Source organism: Panthera pardus, unplaced genomic scaffold (assembly GCF_024362965.1).
Source record: "Panthera pardus isolate Hobbes unplaced genomic scaffold, ASM2436296v1 HiC_scaffold_27, whole genome shotgun sequence".
Classification (NCBI taxonomy): Eukaryota; Metazoa; Chordata; class Mammalia; order Carnivora; family Felidae; genus Panthera; species Panthera pardus.
The window spans coordinates 18,635,435-18,662,868 of NW_026526843.1; the positions used below are offsets into that span (position 1 = coordinate 18,635,435).

Sequence of the window (27,434 nt, forward strand, 5' to 3'; positions counted from 1 at the left end):
GGTATGTGCTTGACTGTTCTTTCCCATGCATGTGCGTATCACACACACCACACATCTACACACACACACACATGTACACACTTGTGGGTTCTCTGTGTCTGACCTGAGTCACCATAATGGAAGACGATGGGCCCCTCAGCATTGTATGTTTTTTGGTAGGGCACTCTGTTTTTTAGAATTTTTTTTAGTGTAGGTATGTTTTTTTTTTTACATAAATGAGGCAAAATTCATATAACAGAATTAGCTATCTTCAGGCATACAGCTCAGTGGCATTTAGTACATTCACAACGTTGTGCAACCCCTACTTCTGTCTAGTTCCAGAACATTTCTCCACCCCATTAAGTAGTCACTTCTCATCTCCCTTCTCCCCCAGCCCCTGACAATCACTAACCTGCTTTCTATCTTTCTGAATTTGCCTGTTCTACGTACCTCATATAAGTGGAATCCTATAATATTTGTTTTTCTGTGACTGGCTTATTTCATTAAACACACTGGTTTTAAGGCTTATCCATATTCTAGCCTATGTAAAAATTTCATTCCTTTTCATAGCTGAATAGCATTCCCTTGTATAGATAGACCACATTTTGTTTATTCATTTATGTTGGTGGATGCTTGAATTATTTCCAGCAGTACGCTATTGTGAATAATGCTGCTATGAACATTGACCTACAAGTTTTTGCCATACACAGTACCACAAACTGAGTAGCTTAGACAATAGAAATGTATTGTCTCACAGTTCTGGAGGCCAGAAGTCCAAGGTCAAGGTTCTGGTAGGGTTGGTTTCTCCTGAGCCCCCTCTTCTTGGCTTGTAAGCGGCCGTCTTCTCACTCTGTCTCCATGTGGCCTTTCCTCTGTGTGCACCTCTCTGGTGTCTCTGTGTCTAAATTTCCTCTCCTTAAAAGGACACCAGTCAGATTGGATTAGGGCCTACCCTCCCACCCTGCCACCCTCCCTTTAATCACCTCTTTACGGACCCTATCTCCACATATAGTCACATTCTGAGGCCCTGGGGGTTAGGGCTTCAAGACAGGAACTGGGGCAGTACAAAATTCAGCCCATAACAGCCTGCTTTCACACTTGGGTATTTCCCTTTTAGTGGAATTACTGGGTCATCTGGTAGGTGTTCTTTTGTTTTTAAATTTGTTTATTTTAAGAGTGAGAGCTCAAGTGGGAGAGGAGCAGAGACAAAGGGGGACAGAGGATCTGAAACTGGCTCTGAACTGTCACCATGGACCCCGACGTGGGGCTCGATCCCATGAACTGTGAGATCCTGACCTGAGCTGAAGTTGGATGCTTAACTGACTGAGCCAACTGGGTGCCCCCATCATCTGGTACATATTTTTGTGCTTTAGTCCTAATGGCTGTTCCTCATCCTTCTCGGTCATTAAGCCATTGGGGATTCATCTTAACTGTGCATTGGAAAACTCCCTGAAGCCACATTCAGATCCACTTCTGGAAAGCAGGACAGGCAGTGGAGAGCTTCAGTGGCTCCCACCACGGGGTACCAAGTGCACTGTCCATGAGGAGAGGGAAAGGAAGTTCCACAGGCTTTGAACCACATGCCCTTTGGGGGCTGTTGTCCGGTCCTCAGCTACATGCCTTCCCTGTCTGCGCCTTGGTTCCCTTCTCAAAGTGGAGTGTTGTACAGAGGAGGGGAGTTTGTGTACATCAGGTGCTCAGACAGGGCCTGGCCCGTGCTGGGTACCTTTTAGATCCTGTGCTTATTTTAAACATCATCGCGAACTCCTTTGTTCCTTCTCCCTGGGAGAGGAGAGAGTGTGGAGTTTTCCCCAATGTTTGCATCTGACCATCTCTGAAGGCTCCCAGGGCATTCTGTTCCACCTTTCCTCTCCACACTGTGTGTCCTGGAAGACAGGAGGCCGGCAGGGGCCCTTGACTAGGTGGGCAGTGCTAAAGGCCACCTACTGAGACTCCAGTAGCGGCCCTGCACAGCACGCGTCAGGGCACATGCACACGTTCTCCCATCCCTACTTGCTGACGCTGGGGTTCGCCATGGTAGTGAGATCCTAGGATTGTTAATGGCTTCACTTTACTGAGCGGCACTGTGTATCCAGCACCGTGGCACGTATCATCTGCTTCAATCCTATAATGACCCTGAGCGGCAGCTGCTATAACTGGCAGTTGGAGGGAACTGACATTTCAGGAGCAGAAGTTATCTGACCGAGGTCACCCAACCATTGAGGATTGAACCGGCATCCACACAGCAGTTTCCATCCTGCAGCCACCTTCTTGCTGCCTCCCTCTACTCTCCCTTCCCTTGAGTTCTGTCTAAGCTCCTGTCTGAGGCCAACTTCTGTCCTTGCCCCCCTGTTCCATCTTCTACCTCCTGGACCTTTTCCCGGACCACTCTCTAACCTGCCACCGACCTGCCTCCATTTCCCCTCTTGCCTAGAGGGGTCCTACTGGTCTAGAAACCTGCCACTATTTATCCCTCTCTTGACCCGACTTCCCCCTCCATCTGTCACAGCAGATACCTGCCCCCTCTGCAACAAAGCCCCTCAGAGCTATAGTCTGTACCTACTGCTGCTGTTTCCTTTCAGGCTATGTTGAACTCACTTCACCAGGCTTTCTCCTCACAACACCCACTCCAGCCCGAAGCTGCTTGTCACCACCACCGATGACTGCCACTTTGCCAAGTCCTTCTCTTATTTGGCCTGCGCACTGGAGGCTGTTGGTTCTTCCCTTCTTCTGGAAACTGTTTTTCTTCCCTTGGCTTCTAGGTCTCTCTAGCCTTTTGAATTTCCTCTAGTCTTCTGGTCCTCCTTCTCTCCCCAGCCTCGTGGTGTTGAGGGGCAGGCCTGGGGCTCAGTTCTCAGATCATTTCTCTTTTCTCTGCATGCCTAATACCTCAGTGATCCCGACTGGTCCCTCATCTTTAAATATGTGTATTTCCAATCTGCCATGTCCTCAGTGCCACTGATGCCCCCTTCCTTCTAGCCTGCCCATCTCCCTTGGGGCTATGATGGCAGCCTAACTAGTTTCTCTATCACCTGTGTCCCCTTCCAATCCTTGTCCTTGCTACAGCCAGATGGAGTGTTCCAAGAAGCCCATCTGCTGCTGCCCACTGTGAATCTCTCCGAGCCCTCCCGTGGCCTGTGGGGTTGTGGGCAAACTCCTCAGCTCAACATTTGAGGCCCTTGGTGATCTGGTCTAGTCCACCTTTCCAGCCTTGTTTCGCCCCCCAACCCACCCCCTGCCACCTTTCCTCATGTCCAGCTACTTACGGTGCCCTTGGCATCCCCCCCTCCATGTTCCCACTGCTTCTACTATAATGTACCTCTGGCCAGCCGGAAAGCAGGCACCTCCTTCCATCCTTCATGGTTTATCTCAAATGACACCTCCTCCGTGACTGTGACTTTCCTTCCTTGTCCCCTCTCTACCCCATCCTACGTTGGCCACTTGTTCCTTTGTGGCCCCCGGATACCCATCACAGACTTGGAAACCCTTAGAACATTTTATTGCCCTTGTTATTTACAGGTCTTTCTCTCAACTAGACCACAAGGGAATTACTCATTTAGCACAAGTACTGCATCTCATTTGTCTTGGTGCGTCAGGTGTGTAGCCAAGAGCCTGGCCTCTACTGGACACCGTGAAACTTGCTGAAATTCCAAGGGCCGGGCAAGATGCCTTGCATCCACCATAGGAATTCAATAAATGCCTAGTAGAAGGATGAATCTTAAATTGTGAGTGGTCACACCAAACTGTTCCCAAGGTGCCTTAAATACTGAAGAGCAGGCTCTACAAGTTATTTCTATAAAGGAGAAGTGCAGAAATAAGGCAGTTGATGCAGCTGCTATGGAAAACAGTATGGCAGTTCCTCAAAAAAATTAAAAATACCATATGATCCAGCAAATTCTGCTTTGGGGTATAGACCCAAAAGAAGTGAAAACAGAGACTCAGATATTTACACACCCATGTTTATAGCAGCATGACTCACGATAGTGCACGTGTAGAAGCAACAACCCAAGTGTCTGCCGACAGATGACCGCATAAACAGAATGTGGTCTGTCCATACAATGGAAGTAGTATTCAGCTTTAAAAAGGAAAGAATTTGACACCTTCTACAGTGCAGATGAACCTTGAGGACCTTCTGCTGAGTGAAAGAAGCCAGTCACAAAAGGACATCTACTGTATGATTCCACTCCTAAGAGGTCACCAAGTCACATTCATAGGGACAGAAAGTACAATGGTTGGTGCCAGGGAGGAGGAGTTAGTGTTAATGGGGAAGAGTTTCAGATTGGGAAGACGGAAGAGTTCTGGAGATTGATGGCAGCGATGGTCGCACAGCAATGTGAATGTCCTTCATACAACACTGAGCTGTATGCTAAACGTGGTTGAGATGGTCAATTTGATGTCATGTGTGTTTCACCACAATTACAAACCAGTAGAGAAGAAAGACCATATGCTGTTACTGCGAGGCGTGGATTTCCTTGTTTTTATGTCTTTCCTGCTGGCAGTTTCAGAGACCCAGTGTTTCTTGCACTTTCTCTATGCTGGTTGCATTGTATCTTCATGATGTTTTGTTTTGTTTTGTTTTGTTTTGTTTTCCTTTCTTGTCCTTTTGCTTAGTTATCAGATTATTTGAGCGTTCTCTTAGAATGCTCATTCTGGAGCTGTTTTTTAACCTGAGATTTTCAATGTTTTTGTCCTACTTATGTTTGAAATCCTTTTACCTTTTACTACGAATCTATTAATATGTTCAAAAATACCACAAGGTGTGAAATATAACATTGCATGTCAAGTATATCTCAAAATTGCAAACGGAATACAATACTGGACTTCCTTGAGCAAGGACTCCCCACCACCATTTCAAGTGTGAGATTTGGGGGTTTTCTGAGTCCTGTAGAATTGGTTAAAGCTTGTAGATTATTATTTTGATTCTCACACCTCGTGACATTTCTGAAAAATGGGAAAACCTGCTTTTATGCTTGTGGAGAGAATGGAGTCGTAATGTGCTTCATGAGCTGCTAATTGGTAGTCTCACAGTGACACTGTGCCCTTGTGGTGGTGGCTGGGCTTGACCCCATCATTTGGACTGAAAAGTTTACTGGCTATTTGCTTGTAACTTCTTGATCTCAACTACAGTAAAGTGAAATTATAAAACCGTCAACATGGGAAAATACAGTACACTGAAATTTTGTTTCCTAAGAGTAATGGAAGTCAGTTCAATTCAGTGAACGTTGTTGAGTACTTATTATGTGCCAAGAATTCTGTTAGGCCTTGGGATGTACAAATGACACCTGATGCTTGCCACTAGGCAATTTTAAGTGACTTTATGGAGGAGTGTGGCCTGCATTAACATGCTTAACCTCTATTTCTTTTCAGAGAGTGGGCCATGGCAATGACAACCACGCAGATGCTGACCGGTCCCCTATTTTTCTTCAGTTTATTGATTGTGTTTGGCAAATGACAAGACAGGTGAGTGATTTCAAGTATATTTCTGACCTTACAGTTTAAGATTATATAAACGTTCATGTTCATTCAAAATGAAGACATGTGTATGTATGTGAAAACAGGACCCCTTCCGTTATTTAGCTCGGTTTGATTCTAATTCACTTAGAAGTATAAGCAGAAAATTAGAAATGATCAACTTCACCACAAAAGTTCCATTCCTTGTGCAAATGGCTTTTGTTGGTCATCCTGTCCGCCAGCTGTGCTCCAGTCCTCCTGCTGCTCTTGTCCCCTGTCAGGGTGAGAGTTCCTTGCTGGCTGGGTACAGGAAGATTCAGCCAGGTGTTAGAAATGGGGATGTGACTGAACTGCCTGTGAGGGGAGTGTTAGACCCGGAACTCAGGAATCTCCACACCTACTCCAGGCCACAGCATCCCCAGTGCAGAGTCGGTGAAGTAAAGGAGTGTCCAGGAAGTGATGACAGATAGGGAGTTGCTGGTGCTTAGTTACTGGGTGCCTAGTTTCCAAACCCCAGTGCACGGAGCCCTGGGAAGCAAGCTGGCCACGCAGGTATCCTCCTTCCCTGAGCTGGGTGGGTCCTGATGGCTTCAGCTTAAAGCATGGACTGCCATGAGGCATGTGCTATTTATTCCCTAGTCTCCAACATCCGAGCCCAAGTTTGGGGATCAAGCCAGAGAGAGGAACTGAGATAGAGTGACCTATAGAGAGGGGTGAGGAGAGAGCAAGCCAGAGACACACAGATATACATGCAGAGAGACACGCAGACACAGAAAGAGACAGATACAGACACAGAGGAAGAGACCAAGAGTCGCAGACGCAAAGGGACCAACACGGAGAGAATAAGAGGTCAGGAGTCCTCCCAGTGCCTATGTGGGGAAGGAGTCCGAGGGTGGAGAACCATGGCCTGGGCCCTCTCCTTCCTGTTGGCCCAGAGGTCTAGCCTTAGCTGCTTTAGTCACGTGAAGGGGGCCAGCCGGAAAGACTGCTGGCGACCTCTAGTGACTCCACCAGCAGCCACGGTGCTCGTGACTGAGACTCCTGACCACATCAGCACCAACATCTTAGGGTCTTTTTAAAGGACCTCTGCCTCCCTAAGCCCGGAGAGTGCCCGATGTACCACTGTCTGTGAAATCTCTCACCGTGAGCCTCTGTACCGATGTGGGGGGGGTGTTGGGGGCAGGAGAGAACCACCACGCTGCTGATGCTGCCCCGCTCCGCCTCAGCCTGGACCCCTCGTGGCAGCGATTCCTCGAGGGCCATCTAGGGCACCCCAACCTCGCTCTCCACCTGAGGGCTTACTGTCAGCACCTGGAAACTTGTCAAGATGCACATGCTTCGGCCCCGCCCCTGCAGACCCTTCCTCCCGTGGTCCTAGGGGGAAGCCTGGGTGTGTGTGGTTCTACAAAGTTCCCCAGGTGGTTCTGTGGTACCAGTGAGGTAGAAGGCCAGCATCCAGGCAGGGAGCTCCGTCCTAGTGCAGTCCTGTGGCTAGTAGCCTCAGCTTCCCTTGGGGACTTAGAGATGAAAACTCACATGGCACTGGACGTGGTGGTTTTCTTAAAATGCAGATTCTGATTTGTGAGTCTGGGCCCCGAAGCCTGAGAGTCTGCATTTCCCACAGATCTCCCCCAGTAGCAAGGATCTAGAGAGAGTGGCATACTTTCAGAAACAAGAAAGAAAAGAGGTGCCTGGGTGGCTCAATCGCTTAAGTGTCTGACTTCAGCTCAGGTCATGATCTCATGGTTTGTGAGTTTGAGCCCCACATCAGTCAGTGGAGAGCCTGCTTGGGATTCTCTCTCTCCCCCCTCTCCCCATTTGCGTGTGAGTGCATGTGTGTGCTCTCTTTCAAAAATAAAAGAAACTTAATAAAAAAGGAAGGGGGTGGTGGGTAGGTTCTAATCAGCGAGAGGAGATCTCACAGAATGTGAGCCTCAGGCCTGCACTTAGAACTTCCTCTTACTTTTAGGCCCACTTCCCCAAGCTGATGGGGATCTTCAGTTAGCTGAGTGCGAGGTCACAACTGGTTCAGAGCAGCCAGTTGGAGGGAAGACCTGGTGAGGGGGGGCGGGTCTCAGAGAGAGGTAGGCACCGACATCGACAGGATGAGTGACAGTTGACAGTGAACACATACTCAGAAAGCCGGGAGACTGGCCAGAGGTCTTATTGTAATGTAGCACCATGAACTTCTTGCTGTTTGTATTAATTGATTGAGCTGGTAACAAAATTAAATGATGGTTACATTCAGGTCAAAACAAAAAAGTATAAAATGCCTTTTAGAAAAATCGCATTAAAAGGCTGAACACAAAAAATAATTCTGATGTTAAGTAGCTTCTCCCTCCCAAATGCCTAGGGGTGCGTGCGTGCGTGCGTGTGTGCCTGTGATATCCTCAAACTGACTTCCGTTCTCAATACTGCTTAGTGTCTATTTTCATGTCCAATCTATATATTTTTTGTGCTGTTTATTGGATTTTAAGAACACAAGGGGTGTAGATTAGATTTCAGATGCCTCTCAGCTCTAAGATTCTGTCCCTGAAATGCGTATAATTAATGTCTCTTAAAACAATGTTGTTAATGCAATAGAAGAAGAAATATCACTGCTTAGTCTATCAGTTAAGTCACAAGAGGATGAGACATGTAGCTTGTTAGAAAAGATGCATTAATGTAATAAGATTAATTTATTTGGAGGTTGCCTACTGCTAAATCAAGGAAGCTTAAATCCTCATGAAATTGTTAGAAATCTCAGGATAAAATGAACTAGCCTGTGTACACAAATTGATAGAAAAGGATCTAAGGGCAGAGTAATTGAGGGGACTCTTCAGAAAAGAGTCTCCAACCTTCTACAATAGCCATAGTTTAATGGACTCTCTACCCTTCTCAAGAGGTGTAGGATTTCATTATGGATTTCTATGGAGTTTTTGAGACTATACGTTTTAGGTATATGGTATAGTTTCTGCAAGAACAGGCCAAAATAAAATCGGAGTTATGACATTTAATCTTTTATTTTTATTACTCTAGCTGTTGCTACTTCCTCTAAATGAAATATTTTTGGAGCTGAGCGTAAGGCCACAATGCCATTTGAAGGTGAATAGCAGTCCTGACGGAACATGAGCAGAGCTCTTGCGTTCTGGTTTTGCGGGGGCTGATGGCCTTAGGCAGAGTCCCACCCACCCTGACCTCCCCTACCTGGTACCCACTTGGCCACAATAAGGCTTGTAGTCAGTGGTACTAGAATACATCCAACCAAGCTCCCAGATTCAGAACGAGTGCTCAGGGTTAGGAATAAAGACTCATTTGACTTAAAAAAAAAAAAGTGCCCATAGAAGCTTTGCTGTCCTGCTAATAAACATAATTTAAATGTTTGAAAATCTAGATCTTCCATTACTATCCTTGATTTAATAAAGCTTCAGTGTACATAAATGTTATATATTTGCTTCAAATTGATAAATTTTGTGGTGCCAATAATTTATGCATAGAGCGTAACTAAACCACATAGAAAAATGCTGGGAAAAGTGGACAGGATGTACTTGGCCTTTTAAAAGATAACTATTTGATGGGGCGCCTGGGTAGCTCAGTTGGTTGAGCATCTGACTTCAGCTCAGGTCATGATCTCACCGTTCGTGGGTTCGAGCCCTGCGTCGAGCTCTGTGCTGACAGCTCAGAGCCTGGAGCCTGTTTCAGATTCTGTGTGTCCCTCTCTCTCTGCTCCTCCCCTGCTCACATGCTGTCTCTCTCACAAAAATAAAGATTAAAAAAAAAAAAAAAGATAGCCATTTGCTGGGTGCCAGGGTAGCTCGACTGAGCATGCAACTTTGGCTCAGGTCATGATCTTCTGGTTCATGAGTTCAAGCCTTACATCAGGCTTGCTGCCTTCAGCACAGAGCCTGCTTTGGATCCTCTGTCCCCCTCTCTCTCTCTGCCCCTCTCCCACTCATACTCTCTCTCAACAATAAGTAAAACATTTTTAAAAAATTATTAAAAGATAGCCATTTGGAATGTGAGGCCATTGTCAGAGTTGCAAGTTAAAGGCTCAGATTAATCAGTAGCTTTCTTTAGCATTTTGGCCAGATTTAGTTGATTTAGTTCATCTAAGAACAAGAGTGCTGGTAAGAACAACCACCATAGCTAGTTTCCAGAGGTTTCTGAAGAAGCAGTATTCTGATGGGGCTCCTCAGAAGACAGTTGTATGTTTCTATGGGAACAATCCTTAGGATGGAGAGAGAGGCACATCTGAATCCAAGATAGCTGAGCAGAATTCCGCAAGTTGGCTAATGTAATAAACAGCCTGGTGAGGAAGGGAACAATTTCAGGTAGAGCGTGGATAGTCCTGGATTGGCCATTATTTCTAATCGGGAAGCTTGTCCCTATCCTTGTAAAGTAATAAGGCTATCAGCGACCCTGGTCGTCTCTTTAGAGATGACATGATTTCATGATCATGTGCAAATGTCACTCTGATTGGGGAATGGTTTGATACTGTAAACTGAGTTAAATAAAAACATGCTGGGTAGTTCTGTTTGGTTTAGTTCTAATTGGCTCTGCATCATTCAGCATGTAATGAATATTTCACTGTTTACTGGCACATGGGAGGCAGCCAGTACTTGCCTGCTGCTAGGATCATCATCATTATCATTAATCATTATTGTCATTTCCAGACCGTCTCCTCACGGCTACTAAATGACACCTACTGGCTAGGATGTCCCAAAAATGGTAAAGTCTTTGTTGGAATTTGGCAAAACCCCATTAAGAATGACCTAAAACGATAATTGAGATGATTATGTCATTTTCTTATTCTGTTAATATGATGAATTACAGTAATTATTATTTTTTTTAACCTTGATCTTCAAATGTTAAGCCAGCCTTGCATTCCTGAGACAAACCCTGCGAGGTCATGTTGTGCTACCCTTTGTATATGTTGCCGGGGGGTCAGTTTATTTATACGTTAGGAAGGATCACGGGGATGTATGTTCCTGGAGTTGTCTCTGTGGGAAGGTTATTAACGATGAGTAGTAGAGAATAGATTTTGTTTCTTCGTGAATCAGTTTTGGTATATGCTGTGCCCGGGAACCCACCTCCCTTCTCTGTGACTCCAAATGTACCCCAGGTAGAAAGCTGGGACAGGAGTTGGACTTGACTCGTCTTTTTCCCTTTGGTGCTGGGGGTGGGGTCATGGCCTCCTGCTGCCTGTTGCTAGTGTCTGAAAACAGCCGCTTCATGTATTCTATCCAGTTTTCTAGTGCTTTCTGGCAGAAGGAGGACTGTGGGCTGTGTTCTACCAGCATGACAAGAAGTGGAAGCTGCACGATGCTTATTCAGGCATTGAAAAGTACAGTTTTCGTTACTTCAGGTTATCAGCCAGATCTATAAGCTTGGACTTGAAACTATAGGAAGTTAAATTCTACGTGGGCTCAGTCTTCCTTTTAATCTTGGACTGTATTCCGAGTTGTACTTTAGCGGTCTTTCACAGACAACTAGTACCACTGTGTTTTAGAAATTGAACTTTAAACCTTCTTTCTCCATTTAAGTTTCCTTCAGCATTCGAGTTCAATGAACTGTTCTTGATCACGATTTTGGATCACCTCTACAGCTGTCTCTTTGGGACCTTTTTGTGCAACTGTGAACAGCAGCGACTCAAAGAGGTAAGTGTCTATTGCTTTCCCAATTACTCGGGCGCCTTTCCCATGAGGCACCACTGTAAAAGGGGGACTGGGTGGAAAGGGGACTTGGGTCTAGCCCTGCTGCCGTGCGTAAATGGAGAGATTGCATTAGATGCCCTTCCAGGCCTCAGCAGCCCCAGTGCATGTGTCTAATTTCCAGGTGGCCTGACACGAGCCCCTTACTGTGTGGGTGCTGGGGGCTGGGGCCTAGCAAGCCCATAGCTCTCTGACGTCTCTCAGTTCTTGTAGGCTTAGTTCTAAACCCTGGACCCCCTGAATCCCAAGCTCATGTACTTTCTATTTTCTACTGCAATGACTCCAAAATGATGTGATTCTGCCCTTCGTTCTCCAGGCCGTTGGGCACAAAGGTACTTGGAGGCCTAGGAAGGTGAAGTCTGTAGATGAGCCCAGAACTTCCCTTGAGGAGCAAGCCAGACTCTTTTCCATCAGGTTCATAATGAAGCAGCTGCCCAGCTTCTGAGTTCTATTTCCCCTCTTTCCTCTTTGGGATAAAAGAAAGAAATGATCAAAAGTGAGGAAGCATTGGGCAAAGGCACCTTAGAGTGTCCTCTGGTTAACAGAAAAGGGCCAACGCCTGTGGGCTAAGTACATTAGAACATTGTCGAATTTCAGGAAAAATAGTGGGTTGCTAGCACCCACCTCCCTCTGCAGCTTCCCCACAGCTGTCACCCCTCATTCCTTGCCTGCACCCCACTCAGTCTCCTCCCTTTAGCCCTTCTCTCAGCTGGGAGCCTGCCTGGGCCCAGTCCCTGGTCGTCTTCTTCCCCAAACTCTGTCCTCTGTCTAGGTCGCTGTCTGTCTCCTCTCAGGATCTAAATGCCATTCTCCTCTTCCCTCTGCCCTTCTGCATGTCCGTAAAGGGCACCCCTGCTCCTCGAGATGCACAGGAGCTACCTTTGCCTCCTCCCTCACCCTGCCCCCAGCTGCCACAGCTGGTCCCCCCTTGTCACTGCCCCACAGCCTAGTGCAAGCCCCCACGGTCTCGCGGCCAGACTAAGGCAGCTGCTGGTAAATGTGCTTCAGTCATTCCTGACCTCCAGCAACTAGGGCTGCATTCCCTGACTCTAGTCCCATCCTGAGCCTCTCCCCTGCTTGAAACCTCCCTGTGGCTTCTGTCGTGATCCCGGTAAGATCCACATTCCTGTGGGCCCAGGGTGACAGAGACCTGTTAACCTCTTAAAAAAAAGAAAAAATTTAGAGCGAGCTTCATGGTATTTGACTTCTATCTCAATAAAGCTATTTTTAAAATATGAACAGAAGAATGAAGTTCATATGTAGAATTTAAACACTTATGGTCTTCTCTTTTGTTTTAACCAAATATCCTCTTTAAAAACTCAGCTCTCTTGAGATGGAATTTACATACTATACAATTCACCCTTTTAAAGTGTACAGTTTAATGGTCCTTAGTATATTCAGAGTGTGCAGCCATCCCCACCATCTAATTTCCTAAACCACATAAACTTTTCATCACCCCAGAAAGAAACCGCATTCCCATTAGTAGTCACTCCCCGTCCCTCCCTCCCCCAGCCCCTGGCAGTCACTGATCTGCTTTCAATCTGTATGGATTCGCCTGTTCTGGACATTCCATATGAATGGAATCAAACAGTATTTCTCCTCCTGTGACTGGCTTCTTTCACCAAGCTTAATGTCGTCAAGGTTCATCTGTGTCTTAGCAGGCGTTGGTACTTTGTTCCTTTCTTATGGCTCAGTAATACCCGCGGTGTGGAGACACCACACTTTGTTCATCTAAGTCATCCGCAGATGGACTTCTGGTTGTTTCCACTTCGGGCTCTTACAAATAATGCTGCTGGGAACATTCAAATGTGCAAGGTTTCATGTGGACCTATGCTTTCATTTTTCTGGTATGTACCTAGGAGTAAAATTGCCGAGTCCTATAGCAAGTGTATGTTTAACCCAGAGACTTCTCCAAAGCAGTTGCAGTATTTTACATTGTCCCCAACAATGTCTGAGGGACCCAGTTTCCTCACATCCTTGTAGATGTTTGTTGTTGTGTATCTTTTTTATTCTAGTCATCCCAGTGGGTATGAAGGAGTAGCTCATTGTGAGTTTTGATCTACATTTCCCAATTAACCAATGGTATTGTGAGCACATTTTCATGTGTTTATTGGCCATCTGTTTATCTTCTGTGGACAAATGTTTATTCATATCCTTTGCCCAGTTTTTAGTTGGGTTTTCTTTATTAGGGACTGGTAAGAGTTCCCGATGAATTCTTGATATATACAAGTCCCTTATCAGATACATGGTTTGCAAACATCGTCTCCCATTCTGTGCATTTTCTTTCTGCCTTCTTGATGGTCTCCTTTGAAACACAAGTCTTTACTTTTCATGAGGTCCACTTTATTTTCTTTTCTTGCTTGTGCTTTTGGGGTCATGTGCAAAAGCCGTTGCCTAACTCAAGGTCATGAAGATTTGAGCCTGTGTTTCCTTCTAAGATTTTTATAGTTTTAGCTCTCACATTTAGGTCTGTGATCCATCTTGGAGTTCCTTTTTGTGTACGATGTGTAGGAAGGGTCCAACTTCATTCTTTTGCACATGGCTAACCTGTCATTCACATGCTGCTGATGAAAAGATTCTCTTTCCCCCATTGAACTGTTTCAGTGCCCTTGTTGGAATTCAGTTGGCGGTATATGTGAGGGCTTATTTCTGTACTGTCTGTTCTCTTCCATCGATTCCACACATCTATCCATCCTAGGCCAGCACCACCGTATAGATTACTGTGACTTTGTAGTAACTTTTGAAATTGGGAAGTGTGAGACCTCCACATTTGTTCCTTTTTCAAGAATGTTTTGGCCATTCAGGGTCCTGTGAATTATTGCTGGCGTTTCTCTTATAAATACAAAATATAAAATATGAAAAGGTCCTGACAGAATTTTCTATGTCTAGATAGCCTGTAAGGAAATCAGCTGGCTTTTGCGATTTTCTGATTTTGACTTTGTCACTGTGTTCAATCCATGTTCCATGTTTACCTGCCTTCCTGTGCCTGTAGGGTTTCATTCACATGAGCAATGCCAATAGTTCCAGCATTTGTATTCAGTGTATTCGAAGGTCGGGAGGTGGGGAGATAGAATTTAATGATATATTTACTTCTCTATGTAAGGTTTCCCCGGCCTGCCACCCTGACAGGTTTTTCCCCAGATGTCCATCCATGATTTTCCAGTGAAAGGAATCTTATCTGTGAATTCTACCCCAACCCTCAATATTTAAGAGTCACAAAAGCAAACTGCAAACTGGAAATAAAAAATGTATTTGTTATCAATGGGCCCCATCATCCTGTTGTTGCTAGAAAATTCTCATCATCCTGTGGTTGCTAGAAAGTTCTCGTTTTGCCTTCTACACACACACAGTCCCCAGATGTTCCTCAACTCAGCAATATGTTTTTCCAGGACAGTATGCGTTTTCATGTCCTCCCCTGCGTGAGGTGATGCCATAGCACTAAGGATGGGGCTGGGGCTTAGTAAATGTTCTACGCTTTTTCAGTGTCTGAACTCCTTTTATTCAAGTCTTTTTCTCTGCAACACAGATTCTTGAGAATCTGAAAAAAAAAGGTGAATTTATTTCAATGTATTCCTTTTTTTTGTTTTTCAGGATGTATATACGAAGACTATATCTTTATGGTCGTATGTCAATAGCCAGCTCGAAGAATTTTCGAATCCTTTCTTTGTGAATTATGAAAACCATGTCTTATATCCCGTTGCTAGTCTGAGTCATCTGGAACTATGGGTAAACTATTATGTGCGATGGAACCCACGAATGAGACCTCAGGTATCTTTTTGTTCTTCGCAAAAGAGTGTGTCTTTCTGAGCAAAGATGATGGTTTAGAAATGAGTTCATGCTAGGGATGGACATGCTGTACTTCTGCCCTCGCCTCTCAGGGTTCAGTCCTCTGCGCTCATGTTCTAGCAGCTTTTCTTCCTTCCTTCCTTCCTTCCTTCCTTCCTTCCTTCCTTCCTTCCTTCCTTCCCTCCCTTCTTTTCCTTTCTTTTCTTTTTCTCTTTCTTTCTTTCTTTCTTTCTTTCTTTCTTTCTTTCTTTCTTTCTTTCTTTCTTTCTTTTTCTGTCTTCCTTTCCTTCCTTCCTTCTTTCCTTCCTTTCTTTCCTTCTTTCTTTCCTTTCTCTCTCTCCCCTTCCTCTGTCTTCTTTCTTTCTTTCTTTCTTTCTTTCTTTCTTTCTTTCTTTCTTTCAAGTTTATTTATTTTAGAGCAAGCAGGGAAGGGGGAGAGAGAGAGAGAGAGAGAATCCCTAGCAGGCTTGGCACTGTCAGCACAGAGCCCGATGTGGGGCTTGAACTTACAAACTGTGAGACCATGACCTGAGCTGAGGTGGATGCTTAACCGACTGAGCCACCCACGTGCCTCTAGCATCTTCTTTTCATACACCAACCCAGATGCCGTTTGCTGGCTTAGAGTTAAACATCTTAGCACCTCTGTCTTTGCTAAAGGTGTATGGATGAAGTAATATTGTTTACTGCATTGGACTCTTAGTCTCTCCAATGACTTGGTGAGTTTGTAGACGCTGGTAGCAAAAGAGAAAGAGACCACGTGCTGAGTTGCAGGTAGGCGACCCTTGAAGAAGGGGTAGTCTCCCCCTCCCTGCCACACTCTCACTATAACATTTCCTGAGACTGAAACAAATAGCAGAACGATGCACGGCAGAACCAGAGACTGGAACAAATAGCAGAACGATGCACGGCAGGAGTCGAGCTGTGTTTGCCCTTGGCGTCCAGTGGCTAAGCCCGGGCTGTGGTTCAGGCACCACCAGTTAGGGTTCCCAAGGTGCTCCCCCAAGCCTGTGCCCTGTTGGTCCTGCCCTGCCCTCTCCCATCCATGCAGGTGGCATGTGGGTGGCTGGGTGCCGTCGGTGGTAGTTGGTGGGTAGAGCAATGGAGGCAGCTCTGTGGGGGACAGAGGACCTTCTGTGGGGTCAGAGGACCTTCTACTGAGGGTCTTGGTAGGTTGAGTATTCTTTGGGTTTCCTGGCGGCCTGCCAGGAACGGGTTTCTGGGGCCTCATTTAACACCATTACTTCTGTCCTCCTCAGTAGTTCGTTCTTGCTCAGTGCCTTCGCCATCTACTCAGGAGTGTTTCGGCTCTCTGTTCGCTCAGGCTGCCATTAACCAAGTACTACACACGGGGGCACTTACGCAGTGGAGACGCATCCTCTCCCAGTCCTAGAGACGGAAGCCTGGAGGTCAGGGCGCTGACTAGATGGCTTGCTTCCGAGTGTGCTGTGAGGGAAGAGTCTGTTCTGGGCTTCGCTTCATGGCTTGTGGCTGGCCGTCTCCCCCCTGCCTTCACATTGTCTTCCTTTTATGTGTGCGTCTGTGTCCGCTTTTCCCCTTTTTATAAGGACACCAGTTGCATTGGGGCAGGGCCTCTTCTGATGACCGCATCGTAAGCTGATTACCTGCGCAAAGACCTGTCTCCACATACAGTCACACTCTGTGGGACTGGGGGTACAACGTCCACATAGGAACTTGGCGTGACCAGTTAACCCATAACCACCCCCAGGTCCCACTAACCATGGAGAATACCCAACTCTTCGTTTCACTTTCCAGTCGCCGGGCGCCTGAACCTTGGAGGGACCATCACTTCGGTAATGTTCCCTCCCCGATGGAAAACTCCCTCACTGTAGGTTTAGCTCCAGGAAGTGGCTGAGTGTGCACAGTGCTTCTCCCCTCCTGACCTGTTCTGCTCCCAGCAGCACCGCCCCCGCTGCTCCCCACTTGCCTCTTTCCCTGTTTCTGGCTGCTTTCCAGTCCATAAAACTTCACCTATGAAAGCTCTTTCCTCCTCTAGACCCTCTGAGTTGGCTCTGGACCATTTTCCAGAACACCGTGGTCAGGGCCTGCCCAGCCCAGTACTTGTCTTTCTCTCGGAGCAGGCCTTGCACCCAGGCCTCAAGTTCCCCTCTTCCCCCTGGTCTGAGGGACTCCATGTCCCTGTAGGTGGCCTGTTAACCCCCCTCCCCAACTCTGGAAATGCTCTGCTTCAGCCTGGCACCGTGCCAAGAGCTGGTCCTCTGAAAATCTTCTTTAGGAAACCTTCCCTGATTGAAACTTCCCTCCGTTTACTGTAAGAAGACCTACCTACCTGCTGTCCTTGTGTACCAGGCAAATTTCTAACCGGGAGTAAGGGGCCATTAGCCACTTCCTGTGTTATGGCACTATTTCCTCTGCTCTTTTCTCCATGAAACAAACATTATACATACAGTCAAGTTCTTTGGTCAGTGGTTAGTGTTTTAAATACAGGTTTTCAATTTTATCTGTGGCCGGTGAGCCATCAGTAACTAATTTCAAATGTTTTATGCTTTTGCCTGTGCTGATAGTGTCCATCCTGTTAGCTCTGTGGCATCTATAAAGAGTGCCGTGGAGCTAGCTGACCATTGCCCATGGCCTCCAGAAAGCCTCCTCATAAGCATGGTCCCCGAATCCTTCTCTCTTCCCTCTTCTGAGTGACCCATACCTCCTGCGACTCCCCATCCCCTAGTCACGTGGCCAAAGTTGGCCACTGGGCACGGGACTGGCTTCCCGTGGCCACCGGATGGCTCCAGCTCTCCGTGCCTTCTACCTCCCTGGCCCCCACTGTCCCATCATCTAAGCTCCAGATTACGTCCATCGGATTGTGGTGACAGCTTATTTCTATTTGTTTCTCAGACTTTGTGTTCTGCAAGGGTAGGCCTCTGCCATAATTGCTTGTTATTAGATTGAATCCTCCCCCAAATGAGAGCCACATGTGAGAGAGAAAATGGGTGCGGGCCCAGAAGCATCCGGGAGCCAGAGGTGGCCAGCCCCGTCAGCAGCTTCTGTGGTGGCTCACAACTGAGACAGTCTGAGTGCAGGTGCGCTGCCCTCCTTTCATGGGGGCCAGCTTCCAGAACTATACTTCTTTCCGACCTTTGCTGCTTTATTTTGGAATGCCAGACCAGGGGGCCCCTTAAGCACTTCTTTCCAGTTGCTCGAGTCCATTTTCCTTAAGAACCCAGGCCAGCATCTGCCTTCCTGCAGCTCCCTCCTAACCGGCATGTGCTTCTGTCCTCCTCAGGCTCTTTGCCGAGTCCTTTCCTGGGTGGTTCTATTTCGTGTGTCATAGCAACAAGGAGGAGGGGCTATAGCGTAGAGTGGAGGGAAGTCCCTTCTGTGAAATCACGTAGGGAGGGTTACCACATCGTATTCTTGGTGACACAAAGGACAGGTGGTCAGGGGGCTACCCTGAACCTTAGCACAGAAAGCCCGCACAGGCACTGCTGCTGGAATGAAGGGTGTCCCGTGGGCCCCCGCTCTTGCTGTGGCGGCACTAGCTCCCACGTGGTCTCTAAAACCCTGCGAGCCGCAGGCCGCCTTCCTTCCCGACCGCGCTCAGGTCCTTACATGTGTGAGCAGTCAGCTTCATTGTGGCCATCACAACAGTGACGGGAACTGGAGCCCTCGCTGCTCTAAGTCCAGACCCTCTGGGCGCCGGGGGATGCTGATGACCTCCTGCCGGGCAGAGGGAAGGGCCAGAGGAGCCGTGGCTTGTCACGTTCTCGCTACCTGGCACGTGTAGTTACAGAAGGGAAGGGCGCCCACCGGCCAGGGCCAAAGTCCCTCCTAGCAGCGGCTCGATGCCTCTTGTGGGTGGGGTCCCGAGCTTTGCTGAGACCTCATGTGAGCAGGAGCACGAGTGTGAAATGGGTTCCTCCAAAGCTGGCCTGCGGCTCTCCGTGCTCCTCTTGCACCATGCAGTATGGAAGGGAGAATGGAAGGTGTCCTGAATGCGGCTGGCACGGAGGCATGTTGGGGAGCAGGCAGGGCCCAGGGGGGCATCAGAGGCCAGAAAGGTGGACAGGCCAGGCTGCCACAGGGTTCGTGGGACAAGCTCGTCGTGGTACTAGGCACATGGAACTTACGGGGCGGGGAGGGCTGTGGCAAAGGGATCAGTGAGAAGGCTGCTGTCAGTGTGATGGGTGGGGATGGGGAGCAGGCTGGGGAGGAAGGGCAGGGGACTAGCCTATTTGGCCCCTTTTCTGAGGAGGAGGGGGCTAGATTGGCTGCCCTGAGAGTAGCTCCCTGGGCATCTGTCAGAAGATGGCTGGGTGGGGAGGAGGGCCAGGCGGCTGTCTTGTTTCCTTTGGGGCCCTCTTGGCTCGTGGCTGACGCGCGCTAGCACCCACTGAGTGAGGTCCCCAGCTGGGCATTTTCTCAGTGAGCATGCGTCAGATTTATTGTAAAGGACATATGAGGAAAGGCAGCATGGAGATGTCAGACGATCGTCTCGGCCTGGGTGCGTGTGGAATCGTGCAGTCCCCTGCACAGGCTGCCCCTCTCTGAGGTCACGGTAGTAACAGTAGTTTGCAGAACGTTCCCTTGTGTGATTCCCTGGGAACCAAGTGATCCTGCAAGAGGCTCCAAGGCTAAGAGGGGTGCTGTTGCCCACGTCACGGTGGCCTCTGGGATCAGCCGCCAATAAGGTAACTTTCCCTTGCTTTTGGGGGCTGTCACCATCAGATGCACATTGTCGTCCGTTCCCTTCTTCCTGTGGCCTGCTCAAGACTTAGTTTCTTGCTGGTTCCCAGGCACCCAGCTGTCCTCCTCCTCTGCCTCTCCCCCTCCCTCCTGTGTGTCTCATCTGTGTCTGCCTCCTGGTTCCCTCCAGTGAGGCTGATCGCCATTGGCAACCCTGATGGGAGAGCTCACAGTCTCCAGGGAGCTGGCCGAGGCTTTGGGGAAAGTGCCACAGGCAGAAGGGACAGCACATTCATGGTGTCTTTCGAAACCTGGAAGATTCTGGAATGTAGGAGGGGACAGGAGGCGGGACCTGGGGAGAGATGAAGAGAGGCAGGCTGGGGCCACACTGCATGGTTTTGAGGCCAAGGTCAGGGCTGCAGAAGGAAGCCACTGGACGCCGTTAGGTTGGCATCACATAGCCTGGGTGAGGCTTAGGGCCCAGGCCTGTGGCTGCAGTGTGCACACTGGATCGGGGACAAGGGGAGGTGAGTGGGCAGAGACAAGGAGAGAAGCCCCCCACGTGGTGCCTTCTCTCCCGGGTCTGCCTCACCCCCAGCCTGGGAGCCGCAGGAGGGAAAGGTCAGGTCTTGGGTCTCTGGGCTTGCTAGGGGAGGGAGGGAGTAGATGCTGTGACCCCAGTAGTCAGACCTGGTGTCCCATATGTCCCAGGAAAACCCTTCTCAGTGCTTTATGGCCCAGCACCCCATGAATGGGCTTAAAAGAGAGATACTCAGGGGAGGCCTTGCGGTGGGGCTGGAGATGCTGTGCACAGAGCCTGTCCTCCCTGTGCAGGGAGGCCGCTGGGCCCCCAGAGCTCCACTCTTCCGGCACCATGCTGTCCAGGGGCCGTTGCCTACGCCTATTGCGACCGATGAAAACGAACACAACTTCAGGTTGTAGAAGGTGGTGATTTAATACTATTCAGTCAGCAGGGCAATTTATAAAAATGCAAAACCGCAGAGGGCAGGGGGGCTGGGCACTGGTCACCTTTCTGCAGTGTCCTTAGTTGACTGCTCCTCCCTGAACCGGCTGAGCAGTGCGCCAGCTGCTGCCCCTGGCTGTGGGGGGGGGAGGGTGGGGGGACACTTGGCAGATGGTGTGGCAGGCTGATCGCACAAGGCGTCCTGGTGCCCGGGGACAGGCCCACTCACTGCGGTGGTTTCTGCCTCCCCAGATGCCCATTCACCAGAATCTCAAGGAGCTGCTGGCCGTCAAGGCGGAGCTGCAGAAGCGGGTGGAGGACCTGCAGCGGGAGGTGGCCACGCGCGCCTCGTCCTCGTCCGAGCGGGGCTCGTCACCGTCGCACTCGGTCACCCCCGTCCACACCTCCGTCTGACGGGCTGCGGAGGGCGGCACTTCCGGCGACTCCAGTGGGCGAGGACGTCCTGCCCGGTGGCCCAGGCGAGGGACCGCAGCCTGTGCTCTGCTCTTCTAGGCTTGGGCCCGACGTCCTCCCATTCTGGAAGGCACTTCCAGCCACTGACCGTTTGTGTGGGTAGGACCGCTCCCACCGTCGTCAAGTGCTTTTTGTTCTGTGACCCGTGCCCCTCCCGCCGGCTGTTTGTGGCGGCGCCTATTGGGGACGGGGAGGAAGCATGGGGTGTGGGGCTTCAGGTCTCTCTCCAGTTTCTTGGAAGGTAAATCCTTCATTTTCAAACGCACTCCGTTCACTTCCAGACCGCGTGCCAGCCACGTGGCTTCCTTCAGCTCTTTGCTCCAACCTGAAAAACGTTTCGAACTGAACTACTGGGTGGGGGCGGGCCCACCGCTGCCACCACGTCTCCCGTCCCCTTCACGCAAGGGGCCTCCTGCACCAGTTACTGCTGTGTACATAGAAGGCATTTTTAAGAAAGAGAAACCGGTCTTTATTTTCCTACGCCCTTTTTTTTACGTTTAGACGAGGAGGCGTCCGCTTCCACGGGCTGGGCAAGCCCTTGCGCACAAAGCTCACACCAACTTGATGTGGTACACATCTGGCACGTGATTCGAACGGGGCCCTGGAGATGGCACAATGTCCTGTCCTCCCCGCAGACACCCGTGCTCGCCTCCCGGGCCGCGGCACCGGCCCTTCCTTTACTGCTGCCGGCTGTGTGTGCCCATGCGAGCCTGCCCCCGTCCCGCAGCTGCCTGTCAGAGAGGTTTCTCGTTTTACAGAGACCCTGCGGCTCTGTTTGTTCTCGCCACTGCATGGCCATCGTCCCCAGCTGCCCCTGCTCCACCAGGTGCGTTCCCCAGCTCTGCTTGCTCGTGCGGCTGCATGGCGACCCTTGGCTTCCCTGGAGCTCCCCTTAGCCAGCGGTGGGGTGGCCCGGGGTGGGGTGGGGGGCTGGAGCGGGCGGTGCCACCCTCCCCCGGAGGCGACCCCGAGACCCACCTGTGCGATTGAGAAGCAGAACAGACCGTTCTCCTGGAGTGTAGCTAGCACAGAACTCTCTCTAAAACAACTTGAATACTGTTACCTAAGCAGTTCTTTTTGTCTTTTATTTAAGTGTACTAGAATGTAAAACCTTTATGGTTCCGATTTTTAAAAACTGGTACAGTACGTATTTGCCTCATCTGATGCACTGTATTTCGATCTGTAATTAAAATAATATGTTTGCTCCACGGTCTGGTTTTTTAAGTTACGATTTTTCCCTTGAGGAAAACGACAAAACCTTCAATACCTGTTATTTTATGTGTCAAGCACAGTCAATAGACATAAAGTACCTTTACAGGATTTATACTAAATCATAAACACAGTCTCTCACGGCTTGAGTGTTTTGGCCCAACTGGGTAAGTACTCCGATTTTAACATCTGAAATGCTCCTCACACATAAGCCTGAGAAAATGTTGACCCCAGGGGTCCGGGGACCCCAGAGTCAGGTGCCACTCCGAGGGGGCCGGGTGCTCTTTCCAGGCCCTGAGTCCTAAAGCCGGAAATGGGAGACTCCCAAGAAGCCCCGGGTCCGTACCCCAAGTCTACAGCAGGCACAGGGGCCTTTTGGGGACCTTTCGCTGCCCGTGGGTCTCCCTTCTTGTAAGGGCCTAGGGTCCATGTCCCCCTGCAGCAGTCGCCGCAGCTGTGGTCCCCAGCGGCGACACTTGAGTCACAAGGCTGGGAGGGCCGCCTGCTCTGCCGGCCCCCCACCGGCCACGGAGACCTCCTTCAGCGAAGCCTCACGTGGCGGGTGTGCGTGCGAGGACTCGCCGCCGTTTACTATGTGGCCGGTGTGACACGCACAGGCGAGGACCCGGCGCCCTCCACATCGCGCTCAGCTCTAGTGTCCGGCTGTGCTGTTTGTGAGCCAAGCCACGGAGTTAGGACAAGGGCACCATCGCTCCCAAAAGGCCATCCTGCAGTACGGCTGGAATGAGCGAGGCAACGGCACATGCCTCCGCCCCGGCCCACGGCTGGCTATGAGGACGTCGAGCGTGGGGACGGCCTCTGCCCGTCTCCAGCCGCCCCGGACACTGCCGCCCCCGACAGCGGACCTCACACATGGCAAGTCCCCGTGCGGCTCCGGGCCTCAGCTCCTGGTACCGGAGGGGCTACCCGGGAGCCCAGACACCAAGCCATTCACCAACGGGGTACATGGGAGGACTCGAACCTTCTGGAGAAATGCCTCAGGCTGCAGAGGAGGGGAATAAGGTTGCCTCCTCATCACGAACTGCCTCAAGAAAGAAGCCTCACTGGACAAAGGAAGTGCCTTCACGACATGATGAGCTGTTAGGTTCCATTTTGTTTAATGCAAACACAAGACAGTTGACAATTCACGTTTAAACACAAGCACACAAAAAGTACAGAGGATTCTGAGCCAGTCTCCATTTCTTCCTCGGACAAAGCGCACAGGCACTCCCAGCTCGGCGGGCCCCACGGCACCCCGCCAGCCAGCGGCCATGCGCCCTTCCTCCCGCGCTCAGCACTCGGTCATCCACACTGCACTCCCACTGCCCGGTTAAGCTGAAACGGGTCACGTGTTCTCCACTGGCCCTTCTAGTTCCCACAGGCTTCCACATCATCTGGGGCAGGCCCGGGGCCGTCAACGCAACATTCAAATAGACACGGTTCCAAGAGGTGACGCTTCTGCGGGCATCGGTGCCCAGCACCCCGAGGGGCGGGAGCTCTGCAGTCAGGTGACCGAGGGACTTTCCAGGCCCAGCCCGTCACCAGGAGGGCCGGGCGCTGGGCTACGGCCGTTCTCGCAAGGGAGCGCAAAACAGGTCTCTTAACTGAAGTCGCTGCTGTGAGCGAAGGGACTCGCACGCAGCACTGACTGTACATCAGAGCGGTGGGAGTGCAGGGTCTCCGCCGCCACAGAAGCCTCCCTATAGAGTCACAGCTGGCAACGGGGGGCAGGGGCACAACACACGGAGCCTCCTTCCGGGCCACCATGACTGACTTCTCAGACTTCCCCGTGGCAGGGAGAGAATTTACCACGCACGACCACTGCCTCGTTTTTCTTCCTTTGAAATGCCTCGGGGACCTCGCGGGGCAGCCATCCGGACCGGGGGAGCCGCCCAGCACCGCCCTGATCCCTGCCCAAGTCCTACCACCTAGGACACTGGCTGGCGGCAGGCCAGGGATCCAGAGACCCTCTACAGCTGCCCAGCACCAGCCAGGGGCGGGGCCGTCGGCCCTCGCCGTCCGTGGCAGGGACGAGCCCGGCCAAGTCGACGACCCCGAGGCTCTACGCAGAGGGGTCTCCTCAGTGCCACACACCCGCCTCGCACGCACACGGTCGCGCTGGGGGAAGGGGCCTTTCAGGGCCATGGACACGCGCGGACATGGGTCTGCAGGGCAGCCTGCGGATGCGCGCTGCAGCAGAGGCCCATCCCACATGTGTTTTTACGACAGCTGCTAACCCCGGCACACGAGGTGTGTGTTCTACAACCTGCAGGGCCCGCCCCGATTTGACCGTTTTGTCATCCCAGCTCAGCCGACGCCAGGGCGCTAACACACAGCCCGTACGATGCTTGGGGCTGTCTGCGGCGAAAGGGGGCGCGTGCAGTCGTATCCATAGGACCCCGCCTTCCTGCCGACCTATGCTTCTGGAAGTGCTTTTGGACACAACACACTGATTATCAGTAGATGGTGGCTCCACACTTTAGCTCGGCCTCAGCAGAGCTCCCGGAGACAGGACCAGATGGGGGCCATATGGAACGTTTCAGGGAGCTAGCCCAGACCAGACAGCTCCGGGCCGGGTGACAGGCCAGGCCCTGGGTTCTGGTATTTACCGCAGTGAGCATAACACCCCAAAGGCTCTTCAGAACAGGCCAGGCAGGATAAGTGGACACACGGACTCAGGCAGGTTTCAGTAAACCAAGGAGACGTCCCTTTCCCCATCCCCCTGCCACATCAAATACAATTTCAAGCAAACAACATGCATGCTTCCGGCTTCGCTGCTCGTCCTCGATGTCTGTAGCTTTTGCGGCTAAAACAAGAATACAGAGTGGAAGGGGAGCACTCATTTCAATGCATCAACGATTCCTAAAAACTAATCACATCAGCCGGGAGACCGCACCAAGAATTAGACCTGAGAGTCACAGCTTCCTACTTGTCCAGAAGGTTCCTAAACTCTCAGGGTAGGACTATCCAAACATGCATGTTTGCCCTTCAAGAAATGAAAGGCCACCACTTGGAGCAGCTGTCTGGGAGCCCAGCAGTGTAAACGTTGGGACCGGAAAGAAGGGCTGAAAGTTGCCCCCCGCCCCGCACTGCTCCCGGACCCCCTGACCCCCACTGGGTGGTGTGTGTGTGTGTGTGTGTGTGTGTGGTTACCTGATGCTCGCTGGTTTGCTCCAAGCAAACCAGGTTCTTGCTGGATCCCTACGCATAGCACTTGGAGGCCACTGCCAGGGCCACGCTGAGTCAACGCAGCGTGTGGGGGATCACACGACCCTGGGTTCAGAGTCTCATCCCCTGAGCAAAAAGGTCCTCCCGCCCTCTGTCATCTCAGTCTCCCCAGCCCCCAGCTCCTTCGGGCCCGGGCACAGGCTGGCCCTGGGGGGTGGCGGCCCGGCGACTCCGAGGCAGGTGCTGGCTCTCCGCCAGAGCCGGCTCTCGGATTCCACACCGAGCGGCTTCAGGGCCCCTGTGGCGGGGCCGGCACGGAAGCCAAACTCACACACACCCACAGCTCTTCTGGAAAACTTAAGACGAGAAGCCAATGATGACAGCGAAGCAGTACGGCAGCGGGGGGTCCAAAGGAAACAAGGAGCCGGTCGCAAGCGGTGGCACCGTGTGCGCCCGCCGCGGAGCGGGGCCCTCAGATCCGGGGCGCGTCAGAGGGCGGCAGCTCCGCAGACTGCGTTTGCAGCGTCAGGTATTTCACTAGGGAGAGAAGGCAGTGGTCAGGAGGGCGTCGTTTCCACCCCGCACGGAAGGTACAGATGCACAATCAAGCCCCTGCCGGGGCGGAAACCTGCTTCCTGGCCTGTTGTGTCCAGAGGCCTGGGCAGCTCAGCCGCTCCTAGCCAGCCTCCCCTCTGGCACGCCCTCCGTCCCCAGAGAGGAGGCGGAAGCTAGGCAAACCCTGTAGACAGCTCAGCCTCTGTTTCCTCATCTGGAAAATGGGAATGCTCCTGACTGGGCTTGCTGGCCAGTGGTAGAGGCGCGTGAAGGGCTCGCTGTTTTAAGAATTACTACAGCGAGGGGGGCACCGCGGGGGCTCCGTCGGTTGAGTGTCCGCCTCTTGCGTGCAGTTCGGGTCACTTTTGTGCGCCACTTTTCCCCGTCACCCGGCACCGGGCCTGTCCCCACTGCCGCCTCCAGCTCCAGTGACAACACGCCCCCGGGCTCCCCGCCTGCTCCTCATCTTCACTGGCACATTGTATCTGCAACACGTATCTGCCTTGAGAGGCTGGCTGCTCCTCACGAAGCCTCCAATCGCCGGGGGCTCCTGCACCCAGAAAGTGCTTCGGTGCAGGAGGGGCAGGCAGGGAGGGCCGAGGGCTGGGGTAAGAGGCTCTGTTTTAGCCGAGTTCCCTCGGGCCTGTGGCAGTTTTCAAGATGAAAAGTTACAGGCCTAATTTGAAGGATGCCCCGCAGCTCCGTTGGCATTTGTGTGGGAGGCATCGGTTGTCGCCGGCAGGGAGCACGGTCCCAACAGTGCGCGGAAGTCCCTGACATGCCAGCAGACAGCCCTGGCTGTGGTCCCTGTGCCCCTGGTGGCGTGAGGCTGGAGACTGCCTCATCAAGGGCAGAGCGCAGCAACCCCTGGGACCCCGTAGCCCCCAGCTCTGGCTGGAAATTCTAGAAACGGACGCCTCTGCGCTTTCCTAGCAAAGTTGTGCTTAGTGCCTGGCCCACCAACTAGCGGCCCTTCAGCAAGAGACCATGAGCCCTAAGTTCTCACCTTGGGGTTCCTCGCTCACAACGGCTTCCAGGTTCTCTCCCTTCACGTAGTCTGCATTTAGACCCTCTGCAAAGGGCAAAGGGCAGAGTTGGTGACTGACATATAACCAAAGGGCCCCCAACCAAGCCCGGAGGCTCTTGTCACTGTCCTCAGAGATGACACAGGGCAGCGGCCTCTGACAGCCATCCCCGTAGGGCAGGCGCTACCCCGTGTGGGACCAGGGACGGGACAGAAGGCACCAGATGGCAGGGTCAGCGCTACCCACAGGTCCACATGCCAGCCCAGGGGCCAGGAGGGTGGGGAAGGAGCCAAGCGCCACATGAGTGACTGACAGATGCAGGGTGGAGGGGCAGATGGCTGAACGGGGCTCCCGCCTCCGGCCTTCCCAGCAACACCCGCAGCTCAGGGCCAACAGGCTCCTCCAGCCCAAAGCGGTACGTGCTGTCCCCACCCTAGTGCAGAGGAAGCCGGGCCCACCCACCGCTGCTCTGGT

The 27,434-nt window shown here is 51.3% G+C and overlaps 2 protein-coding genes across 13 annotated transcripts in view; one reads left to right on the forward strand and one right to left on the reverse strand.

The window, feature by feature from the left end:
• Positions 1-22,207, forward strand: part of MTMR1 (myotubularin related protein 1) — a 64,045-nt gene extending 41,838 nt beyond the window's left edge. For all 10 annotated transcript variants that reach the window (XM_053892005.1, XM_053892006.1, XM_053892007.1 and 7 more), the window contains 4 exons: positions 5,347-5,439; positions 10,953-11,066; positions 14,712-14,888; positions 20,782-22,207. In XM_053892005.1, the coding sequence (XP_053747980.1) occupies positions 5,347-5,439; positions 10,953-11,066; positions 14,712-14,888; positions 20,782-20,943 (546 nt within the window). In that variant the 3' untranslated portion in view covers positions 20,944-22,207. The remainder of the gene's footprint in view (positions 1-5,346; positions 5,440-10,952; positions 11,067-14,711; positions 14,889-20,781) is intronic.
• A 1,106-nt stretch (positions 22,208-23,313) lies between these two features.
• The window catches only part of CD99L2 (CD99 molecule like 2), a 90,471-nt gene continuing 86,350 nt past the window's right edge, over positions 23,314-27,434 (reverse strand). For 2 of the 3 annotated variants that reach the window (XM_019435759.2, XM_019435760.2), the window contains 2 exons: positions 26,942-27,007; positions 23,314-25,917 (listed from right to left, as the gene is read on the reverse strand). In XM_019435759.2, coding sequence (XP_019291304.1) covers positions 25,853-25,917; positions 26,942-27,007 — 131 coding nt within the window. In that variant the 3' untranslated portion in view covers positions 23,314-25,852. The remainder of the gene's footprint in view (positions 25,918-26,941; positions 27,008-27,434) is intronic. The other variant, XM_019435761.2, reaches the window with a different exon arrangement.